The 25,577-nt window shown below is 34.6% G+C and overlaps 1 protein-coding gene and 1 long non-coding RNA gene across 3 annotated transcripts; one reads left to right on the top strand and one right to left on the bottom strand.

Moving 5' to 3' along the window:
• The first annotated feature begins 276 nt into the window (after positions 1-276).
• Positions 277-11,818, top strand: LOC149802198 (melatonin receptor type 1B-A-like). 2 transcript variants are annotated; one of them, XM_089954407.1, is made up of 3 exons: positions 277-548; positions 8,200-8,551; positions 10,465-11,818. In XM_089954407.1, the coding sequence occupies exons 2-3, from the start codon at positions 8,254-8,256 to the stop codon at positions 10,554-10,556; spliced, it is 390 nt and encodes a 129-aa protein (XP_089810533.1). In that variant the 5' UTR covers positions 277-548; positions 8,200-8,253; the 3' UTR covers positions 10,557-11,818. The 2 variants fall into 2 exon arrangements, with proteins under 2 accessions (XP_089810533.1, XP_089810532.1); XM_089954406.1 differs by having other exon boundaries at positions 304-548; positions 9,784-11,818.
• A 557-nt stretch (positions 11,819-12,375) lies between these two features.
• LOC149802197 (uncharacterized) lies at positions 12,376-14,339 on the bottom strand. The gene is made up of 2 exons (XR_016420506.1): positions 13,430-14,339; positions 12,376-12,751 (listed from the first exon to the last, which is right to left on the bottom strand). It is a non-coding gene; the product is annotated as an uncharacterized LOC149802197 (long non-coding RNA).
• Positions 14,340-25,577: the final 11,238 nt, after the last annotated feature.

Raw genomic sequence — 25,577 nt, 5'->3', positions numbered from 1 at the left:
TAAGACTTTCCGAATGGTAGAGTTCAGATTATTTACCAACATTTTATTTCATTATTTGCAATTTGTTTCCTTTAGCAGACACCGCTGGTCATATCTGAGATTTTAAGAACAGTTCAAAATAAATATGAACCTGACCACCCCTTTATCAAAATGAACTAGCTGTTCATATCGATTGTATCGAACGTGATACAAGAAACTATCGGATAACTAGAGATAAAACTTGTTATTTAATGAAGTCAGAAACAGACCGCTTTTTCGAACTTTGTAACTGCATATTGACCAATAACATTGATATGATATCTCTTCGCACTGCTGACAAAAAATACCCCCAGTGTTTTACCACTGTAGATAAGTGAACCATCTGATCACTTGTCCTCCCAGTGTCAACATTTTGTTCTTGTTTAATTATATGTTTGCTCTACTTGAATGTAGTCTTATCGGTGGTTTCCCCCGAACAAGGAAGATTGAAATGTTTTTGCACGTGAACGATCAACTAGTGTTTCTTTAAACATTTCGAGAGGACATCGACTAAAGTGACGAACATTAAGGTATGTATGCGGATTAAAAGTATCAGTGAAAATGTAGATTTCCTCAAGCATGAAGGTGGGAGGACATAAAAAATGTTATCGTTGTCTATCTTTCAGTCTTTCAGTCACACTATGTTAAATTTGGAGGTCTAATTTCCGACACTGTCGTTGTGCATGTTTGTCTCATGAGCTTCTAAAATTTGAATATGTCTTTAATTCTTCGGCAAAGTTCTGTTGTTAACAGATTGGAAAACAAAATCCATTATCTCGTAGCATGCTAATCAGGAAAATTCAGTTAAGCTGACATTTTTGTTAGCGTCTGTAGTACTTCAGACCGTCTGTTAGATATTTCTTAACGTGGTTCCCACTGCATCATGAACACAATGCTTAAACCGTTATGTAATGGTAACAAAAAAGGCTTCCATAGGTATCGTCTGTTCGCTGCACCTTGACTGTCAGTAAAATTGTAAACACACGGAAATTGCAAGACAAATTTATTATTAGCAAAAAGCACGATCTGAGGCACGCACAATTTGTAATTTTTAAACTGCAAGTTGCACACATCTAATACCTTTCCACACAGAAAGTAAAGGACAATATAAGCGGTGTGTGAGTGTGTGCGTTAACATCTTCAGTGATTACTGTCGGTAAATTCCTTGAATGGCCTGAGCACTACAGTATCGTGTACGCCATTTCAGGCGAATTCTGAGAAGAAGCCAATGGCATCATTTTATTATTACGTGAGGTCGACGGAGTAACACATGTGTAATAATTCCATGAACGTATCTGTGTGTTGACAATTGAAGCATATGGACATAATTTTAATGACACTTAAAAAATCTGCAAACATTTTTACAGGGATTTGTGGAAGTACCACTTAAAAAATTAGTTGTCTCAAACTTATTCGAATTCGTATTATCTCATACTTTTATATATATATATATATATATATATATATATATATATATATATATATATATATATATATATATAAACTCACATTAATCTTTTGTCTGTGTTTCTTTCTGTTTGTTCCATATGCCCGACGGGAGATAGAAACTCCCGATTTTTTAAAAGTACTTTCTTGTATTTTTATATTAAAACTTGTTTTTAAACCTCTCTCATCCCAATTTTTATATTTCTCTTTACTTGTTTTTATTCCCGTCCTAGAAATGACGATTAACCTAGTAAATATTATATGTGTAACCACAATGCCATTCAGATAGATATATAATAAATAGCATATGATTTTATGGATTACAAGATAAGCAGTCAAACATCACCAAGCACTAACCACCCGACCCGCGTATGAATCACATGATTACTGCATGAGTTATGTTCAAAAACCTATATATTATTTTTTCATATTACACACATATCACAACCCTTCATGACCTCACAAATGGCGTAAGGATAATGAACTTGAGTAAAGTGTAGCTCAAAGGTATGTTTGAGGAAACGTTGGAACCATGACAACGTCAAAGTAAACTTTTGTTGATAAATGTACAGATTTGATATAATTCTTCATATGCGTCCATATAGAAAAGGTAAATCATACCCGACGGTCAGAAGTTTACGTCAGACACAATTATTTCCTGATTGTCTGACATACAATTCTAATCCTGAATGGAAAATGATTCATTTTCCTACTAACTAAAAGTTCGAGGCAAAGACAAAATTATGTGCTGTGACTACAGACTCAACATTATGCCAGCGAAACATCGATTGCAAACATGCCAACGGTTGCAATTAATTCATCTTCACGTGATCATTTATGAAAGAACAAACAGTTCGAGCTTAAAGATTATAAGGTAGAGCGTAAAACAATTTACTCTGAAAATGAGATTGTCGAGAAAATAGTAACAAATAGCTTCCGACCTGTTCACTTAGATTTCTGCGCAATGATCCTAACGCGAACAGGTGACAAAATCCACTTATATATATATATATATATATATATATATATATATATATATATATATATATATATATATATATATATATATATATATATATATATATATATTGCAATTAATAGTTGTTTGATTATTTGCAAATGAATACTCAAATGATGTCAAATGTTGATAGCGCTCAGGATTTTTTGGCCAGGTTTTGTGATCTGTGTCCAATTTAGAGCTAACATGATGAAAGACAGCAGTTAAAGATCGAGCATCACCATCGCTGTTCAACACTGAAAAACACATTTAAGTGTGTAACACAAATTTATCCGAATGGATTTCATTTTCGTTGTACTACACTACTATGCTATTTTGTTAATATCTATAGTATTTGTCTTGTGAGAAATACCATTGTACATTTGTGCTAAATTTAAATGAAATCTACTTCAACATTTTACTGGAAAGAAAACAACTCTAAATTATTACTTCATAAATTTCATTTATAAATGAGCACCCATAAAGGATCATCTATCTGTTCATCATTACTACAGCTGCTATAACTTTATACAACGAATACAAAGACTTGCAAAAATCGTATTAATAGCTGTCTCGCTTGGCGCTCAGCATTAAGGGATTAGTGTTAGGACTGGTCGGCCTGGTGTCAGGATAATGTGACTGGGTGGGACATCATGCCACATGTCTGCGGCATGATGCCCCAGTGGTAGACATGACTATAAACTGTTACACTGCAGACATCGTAGTGATATGACTGAAAATTTTTTAAAGGTACGTTAAAAATCCAAATCACACACACACACACGTATGACAGATTAATATAATTGTATAACAATGTGTGTGTATACTACAAAAGTCTTTCAGGTGTGGTTCCTGATATACGGCACATTAAATGACCATATATATAGATATTTGGACTGTTTTGTAATATTTCGTTTTCCGTCGTGTGTATGTTCTTGTTTATTAGTTTAGAAAAATGCAGGGAATTATCTCTATTTTAATAACACGCCACGTTTTATGTCATAACCTGATCATCCTTCCACAGTAATCAAGATGAACATTCCAGCAGATTTACAGTCGGTGAAGTTAGAGTCTCGCAAAGGGCATAGTTCTTTCATTACCAATTGACTGGTCATAAAAAAACCCTTTCCTTCAAAACTTTACTTTACACACGATTGTTAGGTTATCCTGGGGCTAATCTCTGAATGAGGCTTCGACGTTTATAAACGTGTAAATGGCCTAGTTGACATTGCTCAGTGTACACGCTTAAAAACTGGGTAAAGATGTAAACGAACCTGCATTTGGCTCTCAATACTAATTAAATAACCTGTTTCCAATTCATTACTTTGGGAGTCCGTTTCAAATGATTTTTCTGTTATTTCTATGATGGGCACATCGAATGTGGCATCGCGAGGAGAAAACAGAAGCTGACGATAATTCGCTGTAGCGCACATTACACAACATTACACCTCAGATTTAATTTACCAAGAAAGCTGATAAAATGTCTTGAAACAAAATTGCTTCCTTTTGAAACACGCATGTCAACAGAAACTATGATTAGTAACATTTTATTTTAAAGAAACACTGGTTTCAATTTTTATGCCACAGCATAGATTCTTTTTTATTTTGGATCATACAAAAGCATCCTAAGTGCATATCCAAAGAGTGCGCTTGTTGGATTATCAAATATTTCATCATGTACTTATATGAAGCAATAGGAAACAAATTATGACGTTCCTAGCAATGGTTTACTACAATTGTAAGATATATTTAACAAAAACAGACATGAACTACAAACTAAATCCTGTAAGAATAAGAGCTAAGCAACTCAAAGCAAATGAAAGACTCTCACGTTGACCATAGTACGTCATGCACATTATAATAGCTGTCGGCTGTTCACCAAGCCTAACCGATAGATTGGAGGAAATGACTGCTTTCTAAAGTTTCAATTAAACGGCGTAGTTTAGATTATTGCAAATCGTGTTCACGTTTGAAAAGGTTGGTAAATGTTGCAAACTTATTCCTGAGTAATTTCCTTCTTATTTTGTTCTTAAATGTGACATAAATTGTTGCCGGATACTTCAAACATTTATAATTAAGCACTTTCAAGGAGTTAGCACATGTAGGTCGCACAGTAAATTTAAGAACATAAAGTCAAGATGTGACTGATACTTCATATTAACGTTTCTCGTTTATGCAACAGAGAAATATAGCTATTTTGCTAACCTTACCTTTCTTATTTCAGTCTGGTTGTCTCAGCCAGGTTGTCTCAGTCAAAAACCAACTATATAGCAGCTTAAGGTCTCTCCAACTTTGATAACACACCATAAAACACTTTCTGAGAAAGATAGATACACACACGGACACGAGGTCGAGCTATTTCGCATTATGCTAGAAACTATAGTTCGTTCCACACATCTGGTGAATTTTATACTGTCTGTAACTCAGTCAATTTTCAGGTCAGTGTCATTAAATGTTGCTAAAAGTACATAATTACTTTTAAATGCTTTGTGTGAAACGAATTTTGTAACTTTAGCCACATTTAATGACGCTGACCTGAAAATTTATTTACTGATTGGATAAAATTTGCGATGCTACATTTGGAATGAACTATAACAGAAAATATTGTTCCAGACACACATACTATACACATCAGTGGCTAACAAAAATCGAAACTCTCTCAAGAAATATCGCAAGGACGGCAATAAATGGAAATGTGTTATGTCAGACCTGCGTTCTTCAAACTTTGTCAAACATCCCAACTAGCCCCAGTTTAATCAAACATTGTGAACAAATGAAACTTCACGCACTTCCAATCAGAGTGGTTCATTCATCAGTCTGCATGCTATTCCATAAGCTTTATATGTAACCTATCTTTGTACTAGTAATAGCAATAACACTTGTCATATTTACACGACAGAAAATATTAATTTCCTAAAATGTCATGAACTATATACCTCCTGCGTCACTACACACTTATTTAGAAAAGAACCCAGTATTAGTATTGCACTGTATCGCAGCGTTGTCTGCGATATAACTTTTTTTTCCAAATTAGAAGTTATGAAAGTTAAAAGATATCTCTATAAAAGATATTAATTGCTTATTGTTGTTGTTGTTGTGGGGTTTTAACGCCATTTTTCAGCACACGATAGGCTATCCATGGCGGCCAGTATTAATGGTGGAGGAAGAACCCGGGAAAACCCCGGGAAGAACCACCGACCCACAAGAAGCTACTGGCAAGCTTTCTCACATACCCAAATTGACCGAATCCTAGACTCGAACCCACGCAGACAGAAGTGAGATGGCCGTGATCCGTAACGGAGAGCACTTTATACCACTCGGACACTCAGGGCCCCAATTGCTTATTGTTATTTTCATATGACATCATTAATTACTTGTGATAATACAGTAATAACATATAATCGTTTTATGTTTCTATTTTCACATACGTAGAACTCGTTTACTTAGGGTTAACAGGTCATCCCATTGCTCTCATTAACATATTCCTATTAATGCGCAGTAGTTTTGTAAAACAAAAGGACACGCTTCGAGATTTTCATTCTGCAATACTTCTAACACATAACAATTAGAACTTTTGTCTTGATATTATTTTGTTTATTTTCTAAGGGCGGAATATAAAGCTTGATTCTACTTAGATAGTTTTTCAGATTTTCATAAAAGAGTACAAAACATGATAACCTTTTTATATAGAATGCTAACTATATTGCAAGTGTGCAGGGTTATTTTAATTTTATTGGAAAATACTGGATGAAATAAATAATCTGTGTCGGTATATGTACCAAAACAAAGAATTCTCAGTCTAGGGATTACATTATTTGTCTCCCAACATGGGGAGAAAAATAATGTAACCCCATGACTGGTATTTCCTTGTCTCGGTACAAATTCCAATATTGCTTCTCTTAGTCATTACTTGCCATTATGTGCATGGGATTATTGTGCTGGCACTGTTACACCTGTTTACCTACACTCAGGACAAGATTACATTTATTAGACATGACAAGCCTTGTTATTAGCAGTTTTTATTATATACAGAACCAGTTGTGATAGATGCGTGTGAAAATGATGATAATAAAAACAATTTTCTTCCTTCAAAACTTTTAATTTATAATTTGCAGGATTCATATACCAGAATTAGTGCTGTTTATTACACTCATATTAACGTGATAATGCTTAGTGTTTCTCATGAATTTCATACTATTTCACTTTTACGGCTCGTCAAGGTACATGCAACAGGCTATACAGATTCTGAAGTCCGGTTCTGAGTCGAAAAAGTTATTATACCAGTTTCCCTTTCTTGCCATCGATCTTTTGATTGTTATTTATGAACGAAATACCATTTCTAGACCAAACGTGACTCCAGGATATTTTTATGTCTACATTATCTAATACTGTGGATAATAGTGGACATTGTCATTTTTGATCTATTTATTATTTGTTTCAATACTTAAGATATCATCCAGGCAGTATTGGACATTGTGTATTGCCGTTTCCTTGACGGTCTATATCTCTTTTCTTTAAAAATCATTTAACGTTTTTCAAAGAACTCTTTTGCCATAATCCTAACATTTTACACTAAGTCACCAGATGAAGAGAGCTTAAATGAATTATTTTGTTGTTTAAAAGTTTCATCATCATATACGAAACACCATTTAAAATTCGTCCCGCATTTTAATTAGTGGAGAAAAAAAAAGCTTTCGTTGGCATTGGTGTTAGTAGTTATAAGAGTTTACTTTGATTTTAGCTCAGATCATAACAACGCTATCAGATAAGCCTTGTAAATAAATATCTTAAATTTTTAATACGGAAAAACATCCGGAAGAGTATTTAAGTTCGGATCGTATTATTTCCATGGCAAATATATTATGTTATTAATGACATGGAATCCGAGTTCATAAATAATTCTGAGTAATTGCACCTCTTTTTTCCTCGATTTGTCCCATGATATATGAAGTCTATTTAAGCACCATATAACATAAATAAAAGTAAGGACATAAGAGAAAAAATAAAAGAAAAGTAATATCAGTGATAAAAATGATTTCTTCTTCTATGGTATTCATTGCGAGGAACATATGTAAATGAATAAATAAACACAGTTAAAGCTAAGTTTTTCATTTACGTTTTGCCTAATATCGCAAATTTCTGTGAGTTATACATGCGTTTCAGCGCAATATACACTTATATTTTACCCTTTTCTTACTTCGCAGTGGACGAAGTGTTGTGATGTAACACTTTTGTGGAAATGACATACACATATCATTTACAAATCTGAATGTCGGTTTTACATTAAATTCTCAATGAGAACATACTATTCGATCAAAGTCTTTTTAACAAGCTGAGTCACACGTCGGTGTCTTTGTTTCTTTCAAAACTGCAAAAGTATTACAGCTTTTATTCATTCGTGTATATGTTATCTATTTATATGTCATTTATGTGTATGTCACTTATTTATATGTCAGTTATGTGTATACCACTTATTTATATGTAAATGTACGATAAAATAGAGATTAATATCATTTTGTATATCCTAATAGATTATGTTTACATTCTAATGTAATAAAAACACATATACTAATGATTTGCCTCGATGATAATGTTTTAATTAATGCGATGAATTATTTGATATTGATAACAATCATATAACTTCAGCGCAGAAGATTCGATTCTTAGACATTTAAGCAAGGTAACATAAACCTCTTTTTATATTTTAAATTCCAATTTCTATCCCGCTTAATTTTCAGATTCTGGAAACAATCTCAATGACTGTGAAATCTCGCTAGAATGGTCTAGCATAAATGTTGTCAGACGTAGAAAGTCACAAAATGATAAACAATGAAACTACTCCATTCGCCATGTTTGGTAACAATGACGTATTTGGGAGACTGGAATTTCTTCAAGATAAGCCTCATATTGCCATTCCAAGCATTATCATCGTTTCTATAGCATCCGTGGTGGGCACGTTTGGCAACATTCTAATTCTCGTTGCCGTGGCAACCCATAAAAAGCTAAGGAATATTGAGTCGATCTTTATTGTGAACCTGGCCATCTCAGATATGTTCGTGACAGCCATTGCCGATCCTATGAACATTGTGGGTAGGTACATGAAAGCAAAGTCTGCATTTAAATCACGAATTAAGGATTTGTTATTGTAAGACCGCTGTTAGTGAACATAGATTTCTGATTCCAAACACCATTGTTTACATGTTTACAAAAAAGATTATCATGTAGAGTATGAGTGTTTACTTTGGGCAGAGAGTAGGATTTTGATTTCTTTGGGTAGAGAGTATGATTTAGATTTCTTTGAGTATAGAGCATGATTATGATTTCTTTGGGCAGAGTGTATGATTTAGATTTCTTTGAGCATTAACACAGAATATGATTTAGATTTCTTTGAGCATAGAGTATGATTTAGATTTCTTTGGGCATAGAGTATGATTTAGACTTCTTTAGGCAGAGCTTATGATTTTGTTTTCTTTGAGCATAGAGTATGATTTAGACTTCTTTGGGCAGAGCGTATGATTTAGATTTCTTTGAGCATAGCATAGAGTATGATTTAGATTTCTTTGGGCAGAGCGTATGATTTGGTTTTCTTTGGGCAGAGAGTTTGATTTAGTTTTCTTTTGGCATAGAATATGATTTAGATTTCTTGGGCAGACCGTATGATTTAGATTTCTTTGGGCATAGAGTTAGATTTAGATTTCCTTGAACGTAGAGTATGGTTTAGTTTCTTTAGGAACAGAATATGATTTAGTTTTATTGTCACAGTAAAATGTTTACATAAAGACAGTAAAGGCGTCATAACGACTTGTTAATTTGGACAGCTTTTCCAGGAACAGGAGCAAGTTTGATTTGTAATTTAATTAGTGTGGCACTTAATCTTTACATTCGCATTTTGTGAAGATTAGAAGTACACAGGAGATCAATTCATCCACTGTCAGTCAAAGTAGATGTCAATATTTACAGAGGATGGAATTAAGATTGATGGTATGCTACAAGTTTACATGCACTCAGCATTAGGATCACAATTGTTGTACAGATCAAAGGGAAGGATAACGTATAAATCTTAGGTTATAACCTGATTTCGTGTGTAACGGTGTCTGGCTAGAGTTGAGTTCTCTGCAATATAATTTGTAATTATACCCACCTCTTCTCTAGATGACTGCTCCTTTACTTTATTAAACTGCTATAAGCTCAGAATAAAGAGAGTGGGACAATAATTATAAAACAACATCCAATTTACGTTTTGTTTTGCAGTTATAAATCATCTATGCAACTTTTCAATGTTAACTATTTTCTGTACCTCACAATATTTTATTTACTTGCAGCTAAGTTAGAGGGTGAAGAATTCTTCAACTCCATACCCAGACTTTGTCAGATAATCGGAAGTATTTGCACCATATCCTGTATAGGCTCGTTGATGTCGATTGGTTCTCTGAGCTTAAATCGGTATATCCACATCTGCCACCAGAAGTTGTATTCCAAATTTTTAACGAAAAGAAATTGTATATGCCTCTGTGTGGGATTTTATACATTAGGCGTATTTCTGGTTTTGCTGAATCTAGCGGGTATAGGAGATCACCAATTTGACCGGAAAGCAATCCTTTGCATTTGGGACAGAATGGCTAATCACACTTTCACGATCGTTTTCTCTGTCGTCCTCGTCTGGATGCCCATGATTTTGATCGGCGTCTGCTACTCTCTAATTTTTTATTACGTCTCCCAACATCAAAAACATATGAGGAACTGTGCTAGAAATAATCCTCTTCACAAAAATGTCAAAGTTCAAGTGGGAAAGACTTTTTTCATCGTTTACGCAGTATTTTCGGTGTGTTGGATCCCATATGCCTTAATAATTGTGGTGGATCACAATAATTCCTTCTCTCACGAAGCGCATTCATACATAGCCATGTGGGCTCATCTGCACCCCTCCGTTAACTGGATCGTGTATTACACGACACACATACATTTCCGAAAAGCTTTTAATGATGTTCTTTGCTTCTGCATAGGTCTTCGAAAAAGAAGACGAGGAGAAGGAAGAGAGGATCAAGTCAATGTGTCAAACATAGAAAGCGCTGTCACTAATAAAACTAATATGTGACCAGGATGAAGTCGCCCTTTTCATGTATCTGCGCAAAGTCTGACTTGCTTTTGTAATATTGACACTTACGAACCTTGTATCGGTTCTTCAGAGCGCGATCTAGTTTCAATCAGCGTGTGTCATGTGAACCTAAGAATTATAGACTTTTTAATACTGTACAAATCTATTTATAAAAAAATCTTTGGGGATGAAAAGTTTTAGTTATTACACAGAGGATAAATACACAAACAAAAGTTTTCCTTGTCTTTCATCCAAATCGTTAATAGTAAAATCGCTTCAACTATTGAATAGTAAATGCACCATTTACAGTGCGCGTTTGAATATTATTAGCAAATATTTTTAGTGTCCAAGTGATGGCGTACATCAAGGTCTCTACAAACTATCTTGGCTCTAAAACTGAGAAATAATTTCTTAAGCTATAATGACCATAACCCTTGAATTATTTATTTAGAAAGAAAGTGTGCATCTTAATAGTTTTGCTCTGTTGACTTGATAAAAGTGTAAAGGAAGTAAGCAGCATGTACCCAGTGAACAATTTCTCGTTGAGAGATCACCAGAGACTGAAGATTTATTAAAAAAAACTCTTAAAAGCGATCGAAAGGGTCTTTTATAGAAAATGTATAAGTAAATATTTTTTTTTTTTTTAACACGGATTCATTTACACGGAAGACAAATTATTACATGCGTTTGAATAAAGTATAGAAGGAAAACAGTGCCACAGAAAAATGGGAAAAAGAGACAATATGATTTTTGTTACGTTACTGCCTAGCCCAAATGAAAATAAACTTTCGTGACCTCTTGAGTGCGATCACCTTGCTTGTGTCAATAATACGACACGTACTAAATTACTAAATACCCAGGATGGTAAGTTAATGAGTTGAATATATTTCTCCAGATAATTTGGAGTACTGATGCCTAAACCGGAGAAAGAGTGATGTGCTTTAAAGCTGGAACTATTGTATGGTTGTACGAATGCATAAAAAATTACAACAAAACCTATACTAATGTGGAAGGAAGTTCTGATTTATAGTGAGATATCTGGAATCTCGCTATCAAATGTGATCCAATGTAACCGGCCTTGTCTCGAATGATCCTGAAATATCTAGTCTTTATGATTATATGAAAACCAATATTTATTTCTAAATGATGCCATTTTATTTGCACATAATTATTATCAAGATTAATATATATAGATTTCCTATTTTCACATGAGTATTCATTAAAATGTAAAAATAAGGAAAAAATAAAACAAATTACTCTTCCTTTTCTTTTCTTGCTTTGTTTAAATACACTCTTTCTGACACTTTTATCAATCAAATCTCAGTGAACATTTCCTTCTTACTTTAACACATAGCCAATTATCCACGTTGTTATTTTCATATGATATCTTTGATTAAATGTGATAATACAGTAATAACATATAACCGTTTTATGTTTCTATTTTTACATACGTAGAACTTGTTTACTTAGGGTCAACAGGTCATTTCATTGCTCTCATTAACATATTCGTATTAATACGCAGTAGTTTAAAAAAACAATAGCACGTGCTTCGAGATGTTCATTATGCAATACTTCTAACTCATAACAATTATAACTTTTCTTGATTTTGTTTGTTTATTTTCTAGGAGCGGTGTGAAGTTCTATGTGACTCACTGTTATGCGTTGGGGTGGGGTGCTCCCAATATTTATTTGAATTACTGGGGAATTCCCACCCTGGCTCGTTTTTGTAGGAAGTGAAATTAGTGATAGAGAGAGGTAAAGCTCCGAGCCCCCAGTCAGCAATACCGACAATTAAATTATTAAGAACACAAGGGTGAAATCCAAAAGAATAACAATTTAATACAAATCAAACGATATTAAGTTCTTAACCAATCCGCTTCCTCTCGACCATGTGACAACCTATTTCATCACGTGATTTTAGTGTGAGATGGCTTTCCCCTGTACTTGGTTTCTATTCCTCTGTGTTTACTACGCCATTTGCTTTCCTCCTTCCGGCGTTCTCCGATTCTCCTTGTCCTCTTCCCCTTTCGTCTTCTTTTCTCCTCCTCCTTTTCTTTCTCTCTTTCTCCTTCAACGAGGCTTGTTCCCCGCCTACTTCTATTCTCTATTTTTCCTTCAACGAAGCTTGTTCTCCGCCTACTTCTATCCTGTCTCTCTGAGACTCGGGACTTGACTACTCTGTCCCCAAAAGCTTCCTACGAAAAACACAAGGACGTTAGCATTTGTGTTAGCCATCTCGCTCACACTAAATCAACAATCAATCAATCATCAGATCAAGGTTATCTACATATTTGGTCACGCATTCGTGCACATCGAAAAACACACACGTTCTTATAGAAACAACGTTGCAATAAGAGCGGTATCCTACTTATCATACAGAAATCACTAAATTGCGTCACATCAATATATATATGTATATATATATATATATATATATATATATATATATATATATATATATATATATATATATATATTCTTAATCTCATTATTCTCAACAATATCACAATAATCCGACACATTTCTGTACTTTACACTCCCACAAGTGTACCCAAATATTCAAATTATTTAAATTTACACACTGCAACTATTTCCAAAGTTACAATTTAATTCAACAATTGCAAAATCTAGAATATCACAATAATGAATACACTAGTTTACTACGAAGTAACTTAATGGCTAATTACAATAATAATTCTGACGAGCGAGCAATCTACACAATCATAGCTTATTTCTCAAGTACGCATGTAAATTAAACAATACAAGGGTAATTCTACGTACTAACGATTCTAGTAAGTAAATATACATACTGCACATAATTACAATTACAATGCCGTAACATTCTGCAACAATCGAGCAAATAACTCACTGACCTTTACAAAGCTTTCTGTCCTTAGAATGTACTAAGAGTTTTCCCGCCAAATCACGAGTGGCTCCCTCGGAGTGAGTATATTCTGCTTTACCAGTACGACGGCTTACAAATCACTAATTCGTTATCAGTCCGACTGACTGTTAAGTTCTGTTTCGAATTGATGGCCCCACCCTTCCTCAGTTCTGATTGGATATCAATTCTACCCCCAGTTGGTTCAGATTAACAGACAAGCCTCAGACCATCTGTCAAAGCGGGGAGATTTACAATAGCGTTGAGGGTCCTTTGTTCTTAGAACAAAGCTTCTAACATATATATGCTAGTGTTAACACCTAACGGGGGGGGGGGTTCTTGTACAAACAAAATCGCCACAACAGTGCAGGGTCGACATACTCATTGCGCTAACCCATTCCTTTGTTCCTGACTTACGTAATCGCGGGCAGGCAAACGTGACAATCGGTATATAAAGCCTGATTCTACTTGGACAGTTATTCAGACTTTTCATAAAAGAGTACAAAACATGATAACCTTTATTATATAGAATGCAAGTAATAAAAATACTTAATGAATGCTGTGTTTTGAATCTGCTAACCACATTGCAAATGTGCAGGGTTATGTTAATTTTATTGGAAAATACTGGATGAGAAAAATAATCTGTGTCGGTATATGTACAAAAACTCTTATTGGAAGGTTTTCTTAATATTTTGTTGACCGCTGATATGCGTGCCTCCAGGTCATTTTATTAGCTACCCACTGTCATTGTAACTAATGTTTGTTTCTACAACTACTACACTTGTACTCGTTCGCAAAAGGCATTTACATTAGGCAGTTAATTAATATGCAAACTAAAACATGGAAGGGACCAAACGGCCTCGGTTGGAGTTAGGGTTTATCTTTAGGTCAGCTTTAGTTTTTATTTTTATAACTAAACAGGAGTGAAAACTATCACATGCTGAATTGTTTCTCGATTTTTGAAATACCAATATATTAAAGAGCATTCGTTATAAAACTACCGTGTGTCATAAATTGCTAAAAATGTAAACGTATATAATAGTATTAAAACAAAGAAAAGGAGTGTGTTAATGGATGATGAGTTCATTTATTGTGAAGCAGCTGATCGTAACGAAATGTCATTAAATAAAACAATTGTATTAAACAAAAACGTACTCTCTTCATCACTTGTAGAAGAAGATAAGTACCTGCATGCTTTTTAAGAATATCTGTTTATTTCGTAAGGAAAATTAATGAGTAACAAAGTTTCACAAAGTTACAAAAGTTTGAAAATGAAACAAAGTCGAGTTAGAACATGTAACAGGTTTTAACGTCCACGGGATAAATTGCTACAACAATAAGAAGGCACATTACTTTATTCTTGTTCCGAAAGCACGCAACAAACATAATATGTATACAGATGAGAGATTCATAGAAGCTTGTGGAAACCACATTATTTCATAACAAATTACATATACAAAACATAAACTATTTAAGCATTTTTAAGCGAACATGTTTCTATCATTTACTACCAGTATATAATGGACGCAAGAAACGGCAAGAAACACCGGCGTATCTTTTCCATGATTCCGATATCATATGCATGGTTTCCATTGATGTTTTGATCCAATAGACATGACAAATCTCAACCAAAGCTTCTTATCAGTCAGAGAAAAATGAAAGAAAAGGACAGATATGATAACAGTTAAACCATTCTTATTAGGCAGAGAAAGATGAAAGAAAAGGACAGATATGGTAACAGTTAAACCATTCGTATTAGGCAGAGAAAGATGAAAGAAAAGGACAGATATGGTAACAGTTAAACCATTCTTATTAGGCAGAGAAAGATGAAAGAAAAGGACAGATATGGTAACAGTTAAACCATTCGTATTAGGCAGAGAAAGCTGAAAGAAAAGGACAGATATGGTAACAGTTAAACCATTCGTATTAGGCAGAGAAAGATGAAAGAGAAGGACAGATATGGTAACAGTTAAACCATTCTTATTCGGCAGAGAAAGATGAAAGAAAAGGACAGATATGGTAACAGTTAAAACATTCTGATACATATATCTAAATCAATAAAACTCTGGAAAGATTTGTATAAGCCCTCCAAAGCAACAGAGCTTTTACTACCGAATGAAGACTCGCCAAAAAGGACCATCCAAAAAGATTACAATATTTGTCTCCAAAAACCGCGAAAGGTCGCCTGTTTATTAATTGAGAATGTATGTAACTATAGCAAGCACTGAATAGCATCACTTCAGCGTCCCCACTACTTTCTCGGATATAGAACATTTGTACTCACTAGGTTACTAAAACTCAAATACAGCACATATATTGGGGAGCCACATTGTGAAGAAAATAGAACAGTCTCATTGTACAAGAGCATAGCAAAATAATAAAGAAATGGTCTAATCAGCAAATGAATAATATTTACACTTGTTTGCATTGATGTATCAGAAACGTAATGCTAGCATGCAGACAAATTCGGTTGCAAGTTTTTTTTATCGACTCTAAATATTTTCCGGATCGATACTTTGCACTGACAGCATATTAGTACAATAGAGATAAGGATACAATATACTCCCGCATGTTCACGCTGTCAGTGCATGGTTCTCATACACTTTTGCGCAAATGGGAATAATGCATGTAAATGGAGGATATATTTAATCCACCCAAATAGTCACGATTGAAGTTCTTACACTGTATCTAGTTTATCTCTCCATACTCATGACAGAAGTTCTTACACTGTATCTAGTTTATCTCTCCATGCTCATGACAGAAGTTCTTACACTGTATCTAGTTTATCTCTCCATGCTCATGACAGAAGTTCTTACACTGTATCTAGTTTATCTCTAAATAATGCTTTGCACTATTTATTGTATGAGTTACTTATAACCTTAAGGAGTTAACGGTTTGCGACAGATATTCACCACGTACGCACCGAAATATTCTTTTGGACGTTTTCAATGGGTAATCCACGTTGATCTTTAATTCTTTATGTCCATTACATCTGTCGTGGATTGGACCCTTTCCTTCCTTAATCCTAAAGATGAATTCCGTCGAGAAGAAAAAACAAAAACATTCATGACTTGAAATAAGTGAACTGCATGTTCGTGTATATATATATATATATATATATATATATATATATATATATATATATATATATATATATATATATATATATATATATGTATATATATATACATACATACTAGAAGATTATTTTGTTTTAAGTACTGGAAAAAAGAAAATCACAGGCAAAGGAAAAAGGAGGAGTTTGAAAGTGTGGCACGCATCATCGGCGTGCAGAATATATAACATTTAAACCGGTTACATTGATTTAGAGTATGGAGTTCATCACACACATGATGATGTAAACAAACCTACGAATCGGTCAGTGTGACACCAGCAAATATTTGCAGCAATTCTACATAACTGAATCAACGGAATAATGGTATTCTTGCTGATGGTAACATGTGATCCTCAGTTATTGATGATGGTAACACTTGATCCTCAAAATCGTAATCTCAACACTGCTAGTAAAGGAATGACCATTGCGTTGCAACAGATGATGAAATATTAGTAATATCGTCACTTGATATTTCACTGTTGCATAGGATGCGAAAAGGGCTAGACATTCAACATTTAAATGACAGATACTTTTTGTGCTTTTAGGTATGCCATACACTGAAGCGTACATTGTGATGTGTGTGAAGTTGGTTGTTCAGTTATATAAATGCACCAAGGTATCTTCTCTTTCGCTAAGATTGTAGGTTCGTGTTTTATTATTATGTTGTGACTATCTTAAAGTATTTTGTTGGAGTTGTTTGGGGTTTAACGCCATTTTTTGCACATGATAGGCTACACATGGCGGCCAGTATAGATGGTACTGGAAGAACCCGGGAAAACTTCAGTAAAAACCACCGACCCACGGGAAGCTACTGGTGGCAAACTTTCTAACATACCTTTATTGGCCTGGCCTGAGACTCGAACTCATGCGGACAGAGAAAACATGTCTGTTATCGGCAAAGGCGATCAATTTAGACCACTCTGACACCAGGGGTACCATTCATTGGAGTTAGGATCAATCGATGGATTCTCTATTGTATTGAACTTTACCATGTGTCAAACGAACTCTCTTAAACAGAAACCGGTGTTTTTACTCTTATTTGCTGGTAAAATAAGAATACTAGCATCCAATTCCGAGGTCTTCATGACCAATTGTTAGTGTGGTGTTACATTGCTGGTAGATTATTACTAACTTGTACAGTATCATGGTCAAGAGGTGGCCGTGTCATTAAGATTTCACATGAAAATATTCGCGTTCGTGAATCTTGACTCGGTAGCAAAAGAAACAAAATATTCGTTAATTGAGTTGAATGGTGTAATCATACATGTGACTTTAATATATACAAAGCGGGATTGCTTGTCTAAAATAGTATATCATAATGATGAAATGAAGAGTACTAGGATCGACAAAAGTATATTTTATTCAAGAAGTACAAGTTACGGTAGTATAATAAATGTACCCATTGTTTATATGTAACCGTACTTAAAAGCTGCTAATGGTTTACAATCGCTAAGCTATACTATCGAAATATTTAAATGGTGTAAAATCGGAATAGCTGTATAAAATCGATGGAATTGGAATGTTTTTTTTCTTTAACCTGGTCACATTATTTGATGTTCAATTGTGTGATATTGCAAAATTAATTGCCTGAACTGAATACGCTGGGAGATGAGGTCTGGATCTGGATTAATACAGTCAGGTAACCACTACTATTTCATCCAGAGAGAGAGAGAGAGAGAGAGAGAGGGACTTATTATATATATTAAAATAAAATTGGTTAGAGTATATTTAATAGGTAAATACTAAAGCTTTAGTAGATCTGTACTAATACAGTTGTGTAATCACTACTGTCACATACAGAGAGAGACAGAGAACAAGCTTATTGGAATTGCAGATAGGAATATATATATATATATATATATATATATATATATATATATATATATATATATATATATATATATCAGATTATATTTTTATTCGTACACGTATTGGAATTTCATGTTTGTTTTCGACGAATTACTGGGTATCTTATCTTCGTGACTATAACAAAAAATCCCACAAAATCCTCCCTCTACCTTTAAACATTATCTACTTTGAAATATATACATAAAGACACGCCACAGCATACAGAGGTGTCAGATGTATCTGTTTGCAACTTCAACTAAGCTTAATAGAAGTTGACCTTGTTTCGTTCTTATCATATACTGTATATCACAATATACAAATAATACTTATGGTATATGGCTTAGATACAAAAGGCGCTGTAGAAATCGCATTCCAGAATATGAAAGCAAAACATATATGAAAGCAGACAGGTGCATCAATAAATTATGGTACGACATAGTCAGTGGTTGTTGACTGTCTACCTGTTATTTTGCACTGCAATGATTATAATCTTTCGATTGAAGCGAGTGACGTTTATGCAAAAGGTGTGGTACCTTAGCATATGATGAGGAGATATACATAACTATTAATATGAAAAATACAACCATTTGGGTGTAAGAGGACATAGGTTGCTTGAAACACAAAACATGTGCGGGGTAGATATGCTTACGCTATGACTGAACGCACGATTAATTAATTAATTATCATAGTATATGGGGAAAATCATGTCGAAATCACAAAAGATGCTTAAAGATTCACTGAACTTCCAAATTGTCCAGGTAACAAATTTTATATTCATAAAAATTGTTGGTTACTCATAGGGATACATGAACGAGTGATTTTGATCTCTCATGTAAACAGTCTAGTGTTTTATTACTATTGTATCAGACTAATAATTCCATTCAAAGGATGATTTAAGTACCCGGTTTATTATCTTTGTCCAAAGAAGTATTGATGATTTTATGTGAGTGGAGATCAACAACATTTTCATCCAGTTAAGATTCAGAGTTTCTTCGACACTCAAGAGTCGAGGTTATGCGTGCGCTACATAAAACGACTGTCATGATTTTCAAAGACACATAATACAACTGAGACACAAGTTATGTGTGTGGAAGTTAAAGAAGATCTGGTTTGGTGGGCCCTTTGTTTCACAGCGTGTAATGGAATATATGGTGTTAGAGGACTGGCTATCTTGATGACATTTACAGAGTGTAATGCACGTATGCATCTTTGTGGAGGCGGGATTCGTGCTTTCATTAACGAATTTCCATCGGTAGTGTCAAGTATCAGCGTGTTTACATAAGCATTAGAGTCACAGACAATATTAGCTGATCTTAAGCTATGGGGATCTGAGTTACGATTAACGAAGATCATGACCAGTCGTTGCAATATCTCTTCGGTAAAAGCTATTGATTCAGGTTTCTCTTTAGGCAGTTTTATCCTATATTGTCTTATGGAGATTTACTCTGAGGCCGCACTTTATGAGTTTTAGGCTCGTGCCTGTCATATTCTTTAGGTAAGAAAATATAGTGCCAGATTGTCAATCCAGACGGTACTTAAGTCAAAGGCAAGGATCTTTGTCTTGGAAATATCGGAAGAATTTGAGGATAGAAAAGTTATTGATGACAGAGTCAGGTATTCTCGTGACTATAACATATGCCTTACTTCATAATTAGATATAGATTTGGTGTGAGGAAACAATATTTTACAATTCTCTACGTGCATAGTGAACTCACAGTATGTATCTTGCTTTGAAATTACCCTTTAGGACAAGATAATAGTTTCTTTATCTTACATAATTTGATATTCGATTGTTACAGTATAAAGTTAAAAAATCAAGTTGCAATGAAATCATATTTATTATTCTGTAATAATCGTATATGAACAATTGTATAAGATTCGATTGCCAGAGTGTTCAGGATAAGAGAGACCAATTTGGAAGCCTTTCCTGTGTGGAAATATACCATCTTCTCTCCAAAATTACGTTAGGTTATGCCAATGTTGGCTCTAAATATGTTCAAATAAATATTGTCATTAATGATTTGCATATTATGTCAGCTGGGGAACTTTTAAGCTTTATGATAACGCAATTACTCTAATTCATAAGCTCTTCTGGACAAATATAATAATAGCCATAATTCTTCATCCAGTATTTTAAGAAGGAATTCGTAGACTTATGGTTGAGAAGAAACATTTAAATTATTGTCTTCATCGTAAAGAACATAAAACGTTTAGAGAAGTATATGCGTTTAAACATGTCTGTGTAGGGGTAGGTAGATTTACATTTAGCATTGATTTGAGTGCTGACGCAATTATTTTTTTGTATAAATTATATGTTGCAATTAAAATGTTTCTAAAATATACAATAAAATGACGTTTGTTCTTGCAAATATGAGTGTGTAGCAGTGTTTGTTTTGAGGATGTATGGCTCTCTTTAATATTTTTCCCTTTTTTTGTGAGAAAACTGTTTCTTTAATGAAGTAAAATTTGTATTTTACAATAGTAACAGTGGCTGCGTCTACGGTATTCCTCTGTGTTATGTTAGGATGCACTGGCTAAAGTTATTCTATCTAATGGTCTGTTATGAGCCCAATAAACAATACCGCTTGAAACTGGCCATGCTCCTACATACATCATTGGGCATTAGCGATAGCTAGATGTGGTTATTCTATGCGTCCAACAACAAGGAGCAACACTCCATTATTTATGCTGTTGTTAGCGATTTTTCGCGTCATTTACGAATTGTTACTACTAGTGATACATAGCTGTGGGTCACGGCCAGTGGTCACTCGAACGATAAGATCCTGTCTCTAAAGCAGTATTACTTTCCTTAAGATTTCCCAATTTCCAATGCTTTGGCTGATAGGGATATTTTTCGGTGAAATAAGAAGTTGCTCTTTTACATCCACAATTAACATTTAGTAGACATAACAAGTAAGAAAATATTTACCTATAGGGTAGAAATAAAGTTTTTGAAGCGCCCCGTTCTTTTGACCATACTGTTTAACATTATCGTAAAGGAGGAATACGTTACATGCCAAAAAGTAATTATATGTTTCGCTGCCAGTGACATATGATAGATATAACAGCTAAGGCGATTAGATTACTATCAAATGTTATGCCACAGTATCCATCTCTTGCTTGAAAAGCAATTCAATGCTTTTAAAAACAAATACATATTACCATATAACTGACCCTGAATTATTGATCAAATACGGCCTTTAATTAACTACTTTCCACTTAAGTTCCTTTCAGCATACGTAATCCCACTGTACGTGGGAAGGCCAATATTAGGTCCCCAAACACTTTGTTAGTGCTTGTGTATACCTCCCAGTGTGAAAGATTGATCCTTAGAACATAATTATCATAAGGTTTTTTAATAAAAAAATTGAGGCTTTATAATTCATAGGCAGTAGGAAGGATGCATCGTCAGGTAAGATCTTTAATTTCAGGATGATTTTGATTTATCACGAACACTCTAGGTTCCCTTCCCTGCTGAAACTATGAATAAAGCTATCAATAAATGCTATAAAAAGGGGTAGGTGTGGGTGTTTCATGTCTCATAATTCTGTATAAATCTAACGCTTCATGTTTGTGGTCTGTGATTGCTATGCATTATTACTTTTAGTTTAGACCAAACACTGAAAATTTGCACCAATTTGTTCATTATTGGGGTGTAATAAAGTTATAAACAGATACATGTCAAGTACCCTTTCATGCTTTGCAACTTCGACAGTCATTGCTACAAATTCCTATAGTTTAAGAATTCGAGTATCTACCGATGCTTCAGTTTGTATTGCCAGTTTATACTGGTCTTTCTGTATTATTCTATATGCTCTGTGCTATATTCATTATAGACGCATGGTATTTTCTCTGTGTATACCAAGAACTTTGGATACAGTTTGACACCGTCTAATAGAAATTGCTCCTAATCGCCCAGTCTTATTCATCAAGGTTCCAATGACCCATTTAGTACCAGAAACATTGTCAGTTCTTTATGGTGTTTGAAACCTTCATGTAATATTTAATTATTGGTTAGTTATATGTGCTGTAAAGACTCGGATGTTATGGTGAGTGAGTAGAATTCTGTGGAGATAGGTAAGTCTCTGAATTTGTAAACGATGCCAAAGATTGCACGTTTTAGCTGAAGAGAGCTAGTTAGGTCATCACAATTCATTAGTATCTGAAACAATTGTATTGCAGCGTCATAACGATGCGCATCCCTATCAGACAGAAGGAGAGAATATATTTTTTTCAAGGACATTCCGGGTGCACTCGAAACCTTTAACACCGCAAGCGTTTTGTTTACCTCTATATATCACTGCACGGAATTTTCTCATTTAATGTTGTTTACATAGCTCTTAATTTATTTGAACATGAGCAGTAAATAAAACTTTTTTGTAGTTTGTTGTTGTTGTTGTGGGGTTTAACGCCATTTTTCAGCACATGAAAGGCTATGCATGGCAGCCAGTATTAATGGTGGAGGAAGAACCCAGGAAGAACCACCGACCCAGGATAAGCTACTGGCAAGCTTTCTCACATATCCACATTGGCCGAATTCTAGACTCGAACCCACGCAAACAGAGGTGAGATGGCCGTGATCCGTAACGGAGAGCGCTTTAGACCACTCGGCCACTCGGGGCCCCTTTGTAGTATGCACTTGTAGGTAGATGGAGAAGATTTTGATCTTGTAGTAGGGACTTTGGCAAGATCCATCTGTCCTATATGTTAGATATTATACATTGCATGCTAAAACTGACTTTATAACACTTAGGCTTAGCGAAAAGCACCGTATAAAAGGTTTTGCATGTGACCGGCATATCCATTTCGTCTTTGTATCCAACTACTGATGACTGACCTCACATTCAAGAAAGCAAAGCAGACTTAGCATCAAAAAACACATTGCATATGACGTTAGCGCGGTAGGATATATTAAAGTGGTAAAGACTATTACAAACAGGTGTAAATTTTAGCATTCGGTCATTATTTGATCAAAATTGGTAAAAGTGTGACCGAGAACCATACTAAAAATATTCATTGGTCCAGTGTTTGAAACTAAACATCGGTTCAGACTAAATACTTGGTTGCAAAATTATCTACTGATATTGTGTTTTGTTTGCTCTATTACTGCAAAAATAAGTCGTGCAATGATGCTACTGATAAAATAATTACCTTAAATTGTCTTCTTTTCAAGAGTGATGGTAAAAATTTTGCAACCAAAATAACTTCATATGCCAGTAGGAACCTGAGACTGGAGAGCGATTGAACCGAGCAAGAGCATGAGAGAGAGAGAGAGAGAGATGTTCAGTTTGACGCATTTTTCACCACATGAAAGGGCACGCACACATACACAGCGGCCAGAAAATTTTCCAAGGGACAGACTTGGGAAGACCACCAACCCACGGGAAGTTATTGGCAATCCTTATCATATAGCCACGTTGATGACGTTTGCGAGTGATCTGTAAAGGCGAACACTTTATATCGCTAGGCCACATGTCCCTGTGAAGTTGTACACACACACACACAGAGTTGTAATTGTGTTTGATATGACTTTCCTAATGGAGTATTCAACTCTTTTTCTTAAAAAATCTTGACGCAGTAATTGGAAAAATGATAAATATATAACAATCATGTAGATCAAGGTCCTAATTTTCAACGTCCACGAAATGATAAAAAGAGCTTAAATTTGTCTAATGCTGTTATCAGTACAAATCGCTAGAGCGTTCACTTTCATCCAGATTAGGTTTTAACATCTAGCAGATCATAGTGTAAACAAGCAGGTACTACACGAAAGAGGTATAATTATGACAGATAAGCTTCTGCAAAGAGCTGAAGAGACACTAGAACGGGTTTGTTTATTTAAAGAATGCACGATTCTACCTACCATGAACATAACTATGGTGTACTATTGTGAGCGACTGCAGACGATGTAAATCAACTGGTCTAAACATTTTAAACTGAACATAGAATATGACAAGTCACACAGTTGTAAAATTAGTACAAGCGAATACATTCAATACGAGTATTGATGTAAATACAGCAATCAGCATCTAGACTACAATGGTCGAACTACAGGCTCGCTGGTAAAAATTTTTTAACCCATGCTCATTCAGAATTTCAGTACTTATAACAACAGTTAAATTACTATAGAATATATGACCCACGAACATTTGCATTTTCGGTCGCATACGGTGTTGAAGATGCTATACAACCTTGGTCTAGACGAATCAAACTTAATTGTTCAAAAGAAACTAGTCTGAAAGTTGTTATATTAGTAGAAATGGGGGACATCATCATTTGGGGGTAAAATGAGAGGTGTAATGCTCAAAATGTCCTATTAGTAAGGTACAGAGCCCCAGAGAGGACACGAGGTAAAAATTCGTTCCCTCAAATTAATATTTCGTTCCATCAAATTAACATTTCGTTCCCTCAAATTGCTAATTCGTTCGCGCAAGTTATCTTGTTCCCTCGTGTTATTACTCGTTCCCTCAAATTAATAATTTGTTCCCTTAAGTTAGCATTTCGTTCCCTCAATTTGCTAACTCGTTCGCACAAGTTATTATTTTGTTTCCTCAAGTTATTAACTTGTTACCTCAAATTAATTTTCTATTAATAGAAACATTGAATTCGTCTGCAGCGTAATTGTAACAGAACGGAAACCGAGTGGGTTTTGGACTAAATGAATAACGCAAACACATTGTGATGGACGATGGAAATTCATACAATGAACTAATAAAAAAAAAATATGGTGTATAAATACAATGATTCTCTCACGCTCTCAACATACGATTGATCCAATTACTCTTACACAAACATTCACAAATTGAAAGAAATATGATTCATGTAATCTTCACGTATGGAAAGTGGGATTCAAATAATACTCAAGGAATTCAAATATGTTTCAAATAATAGTATGCAACGTGAGATTTACATAATCTCCTGGAATACAAATAAGATTCAAAATAATCTCATGCAATGGAAAATGTACTCAATCGAAACATCAATTGATCAAACATATGCCTCTTGACACTTGTACAGTCGTATGATTCCTAAACTGATGAACCACACAGTTTCAGAGTCCTTGGGTTGGCCCACAGTTATCGGCCGCTCACACCCTTCACTGATCCACCACATGTACAGATACACATGCGTATAGATAGCAAGCAGCCCTGAACAGCTTCAGTCAGCTCTTAACAGC

Source organism: Sinohyriopsis cumingii, chromosome 4, assembly GCF_028554795.1.
Source record: "Sinohyriopsis cumingii isolate HCF-2022 chromosome 4, ASM2855479v2, whole genome shotgun sequence".
In the NCBI taxonomy this organism is placed as follows: domain Eukaryota; kingdom Metazoa; phylum Mollusca; class Bivalvia; order Unionida; family Unionidae; genus Sinohyriopsis; species Sinohyriopsis cumingii.
Note: the sequence above shows the minus strand (reverse complement) of the source record. Positions and strands in the feature narration are given on the sequence as shown.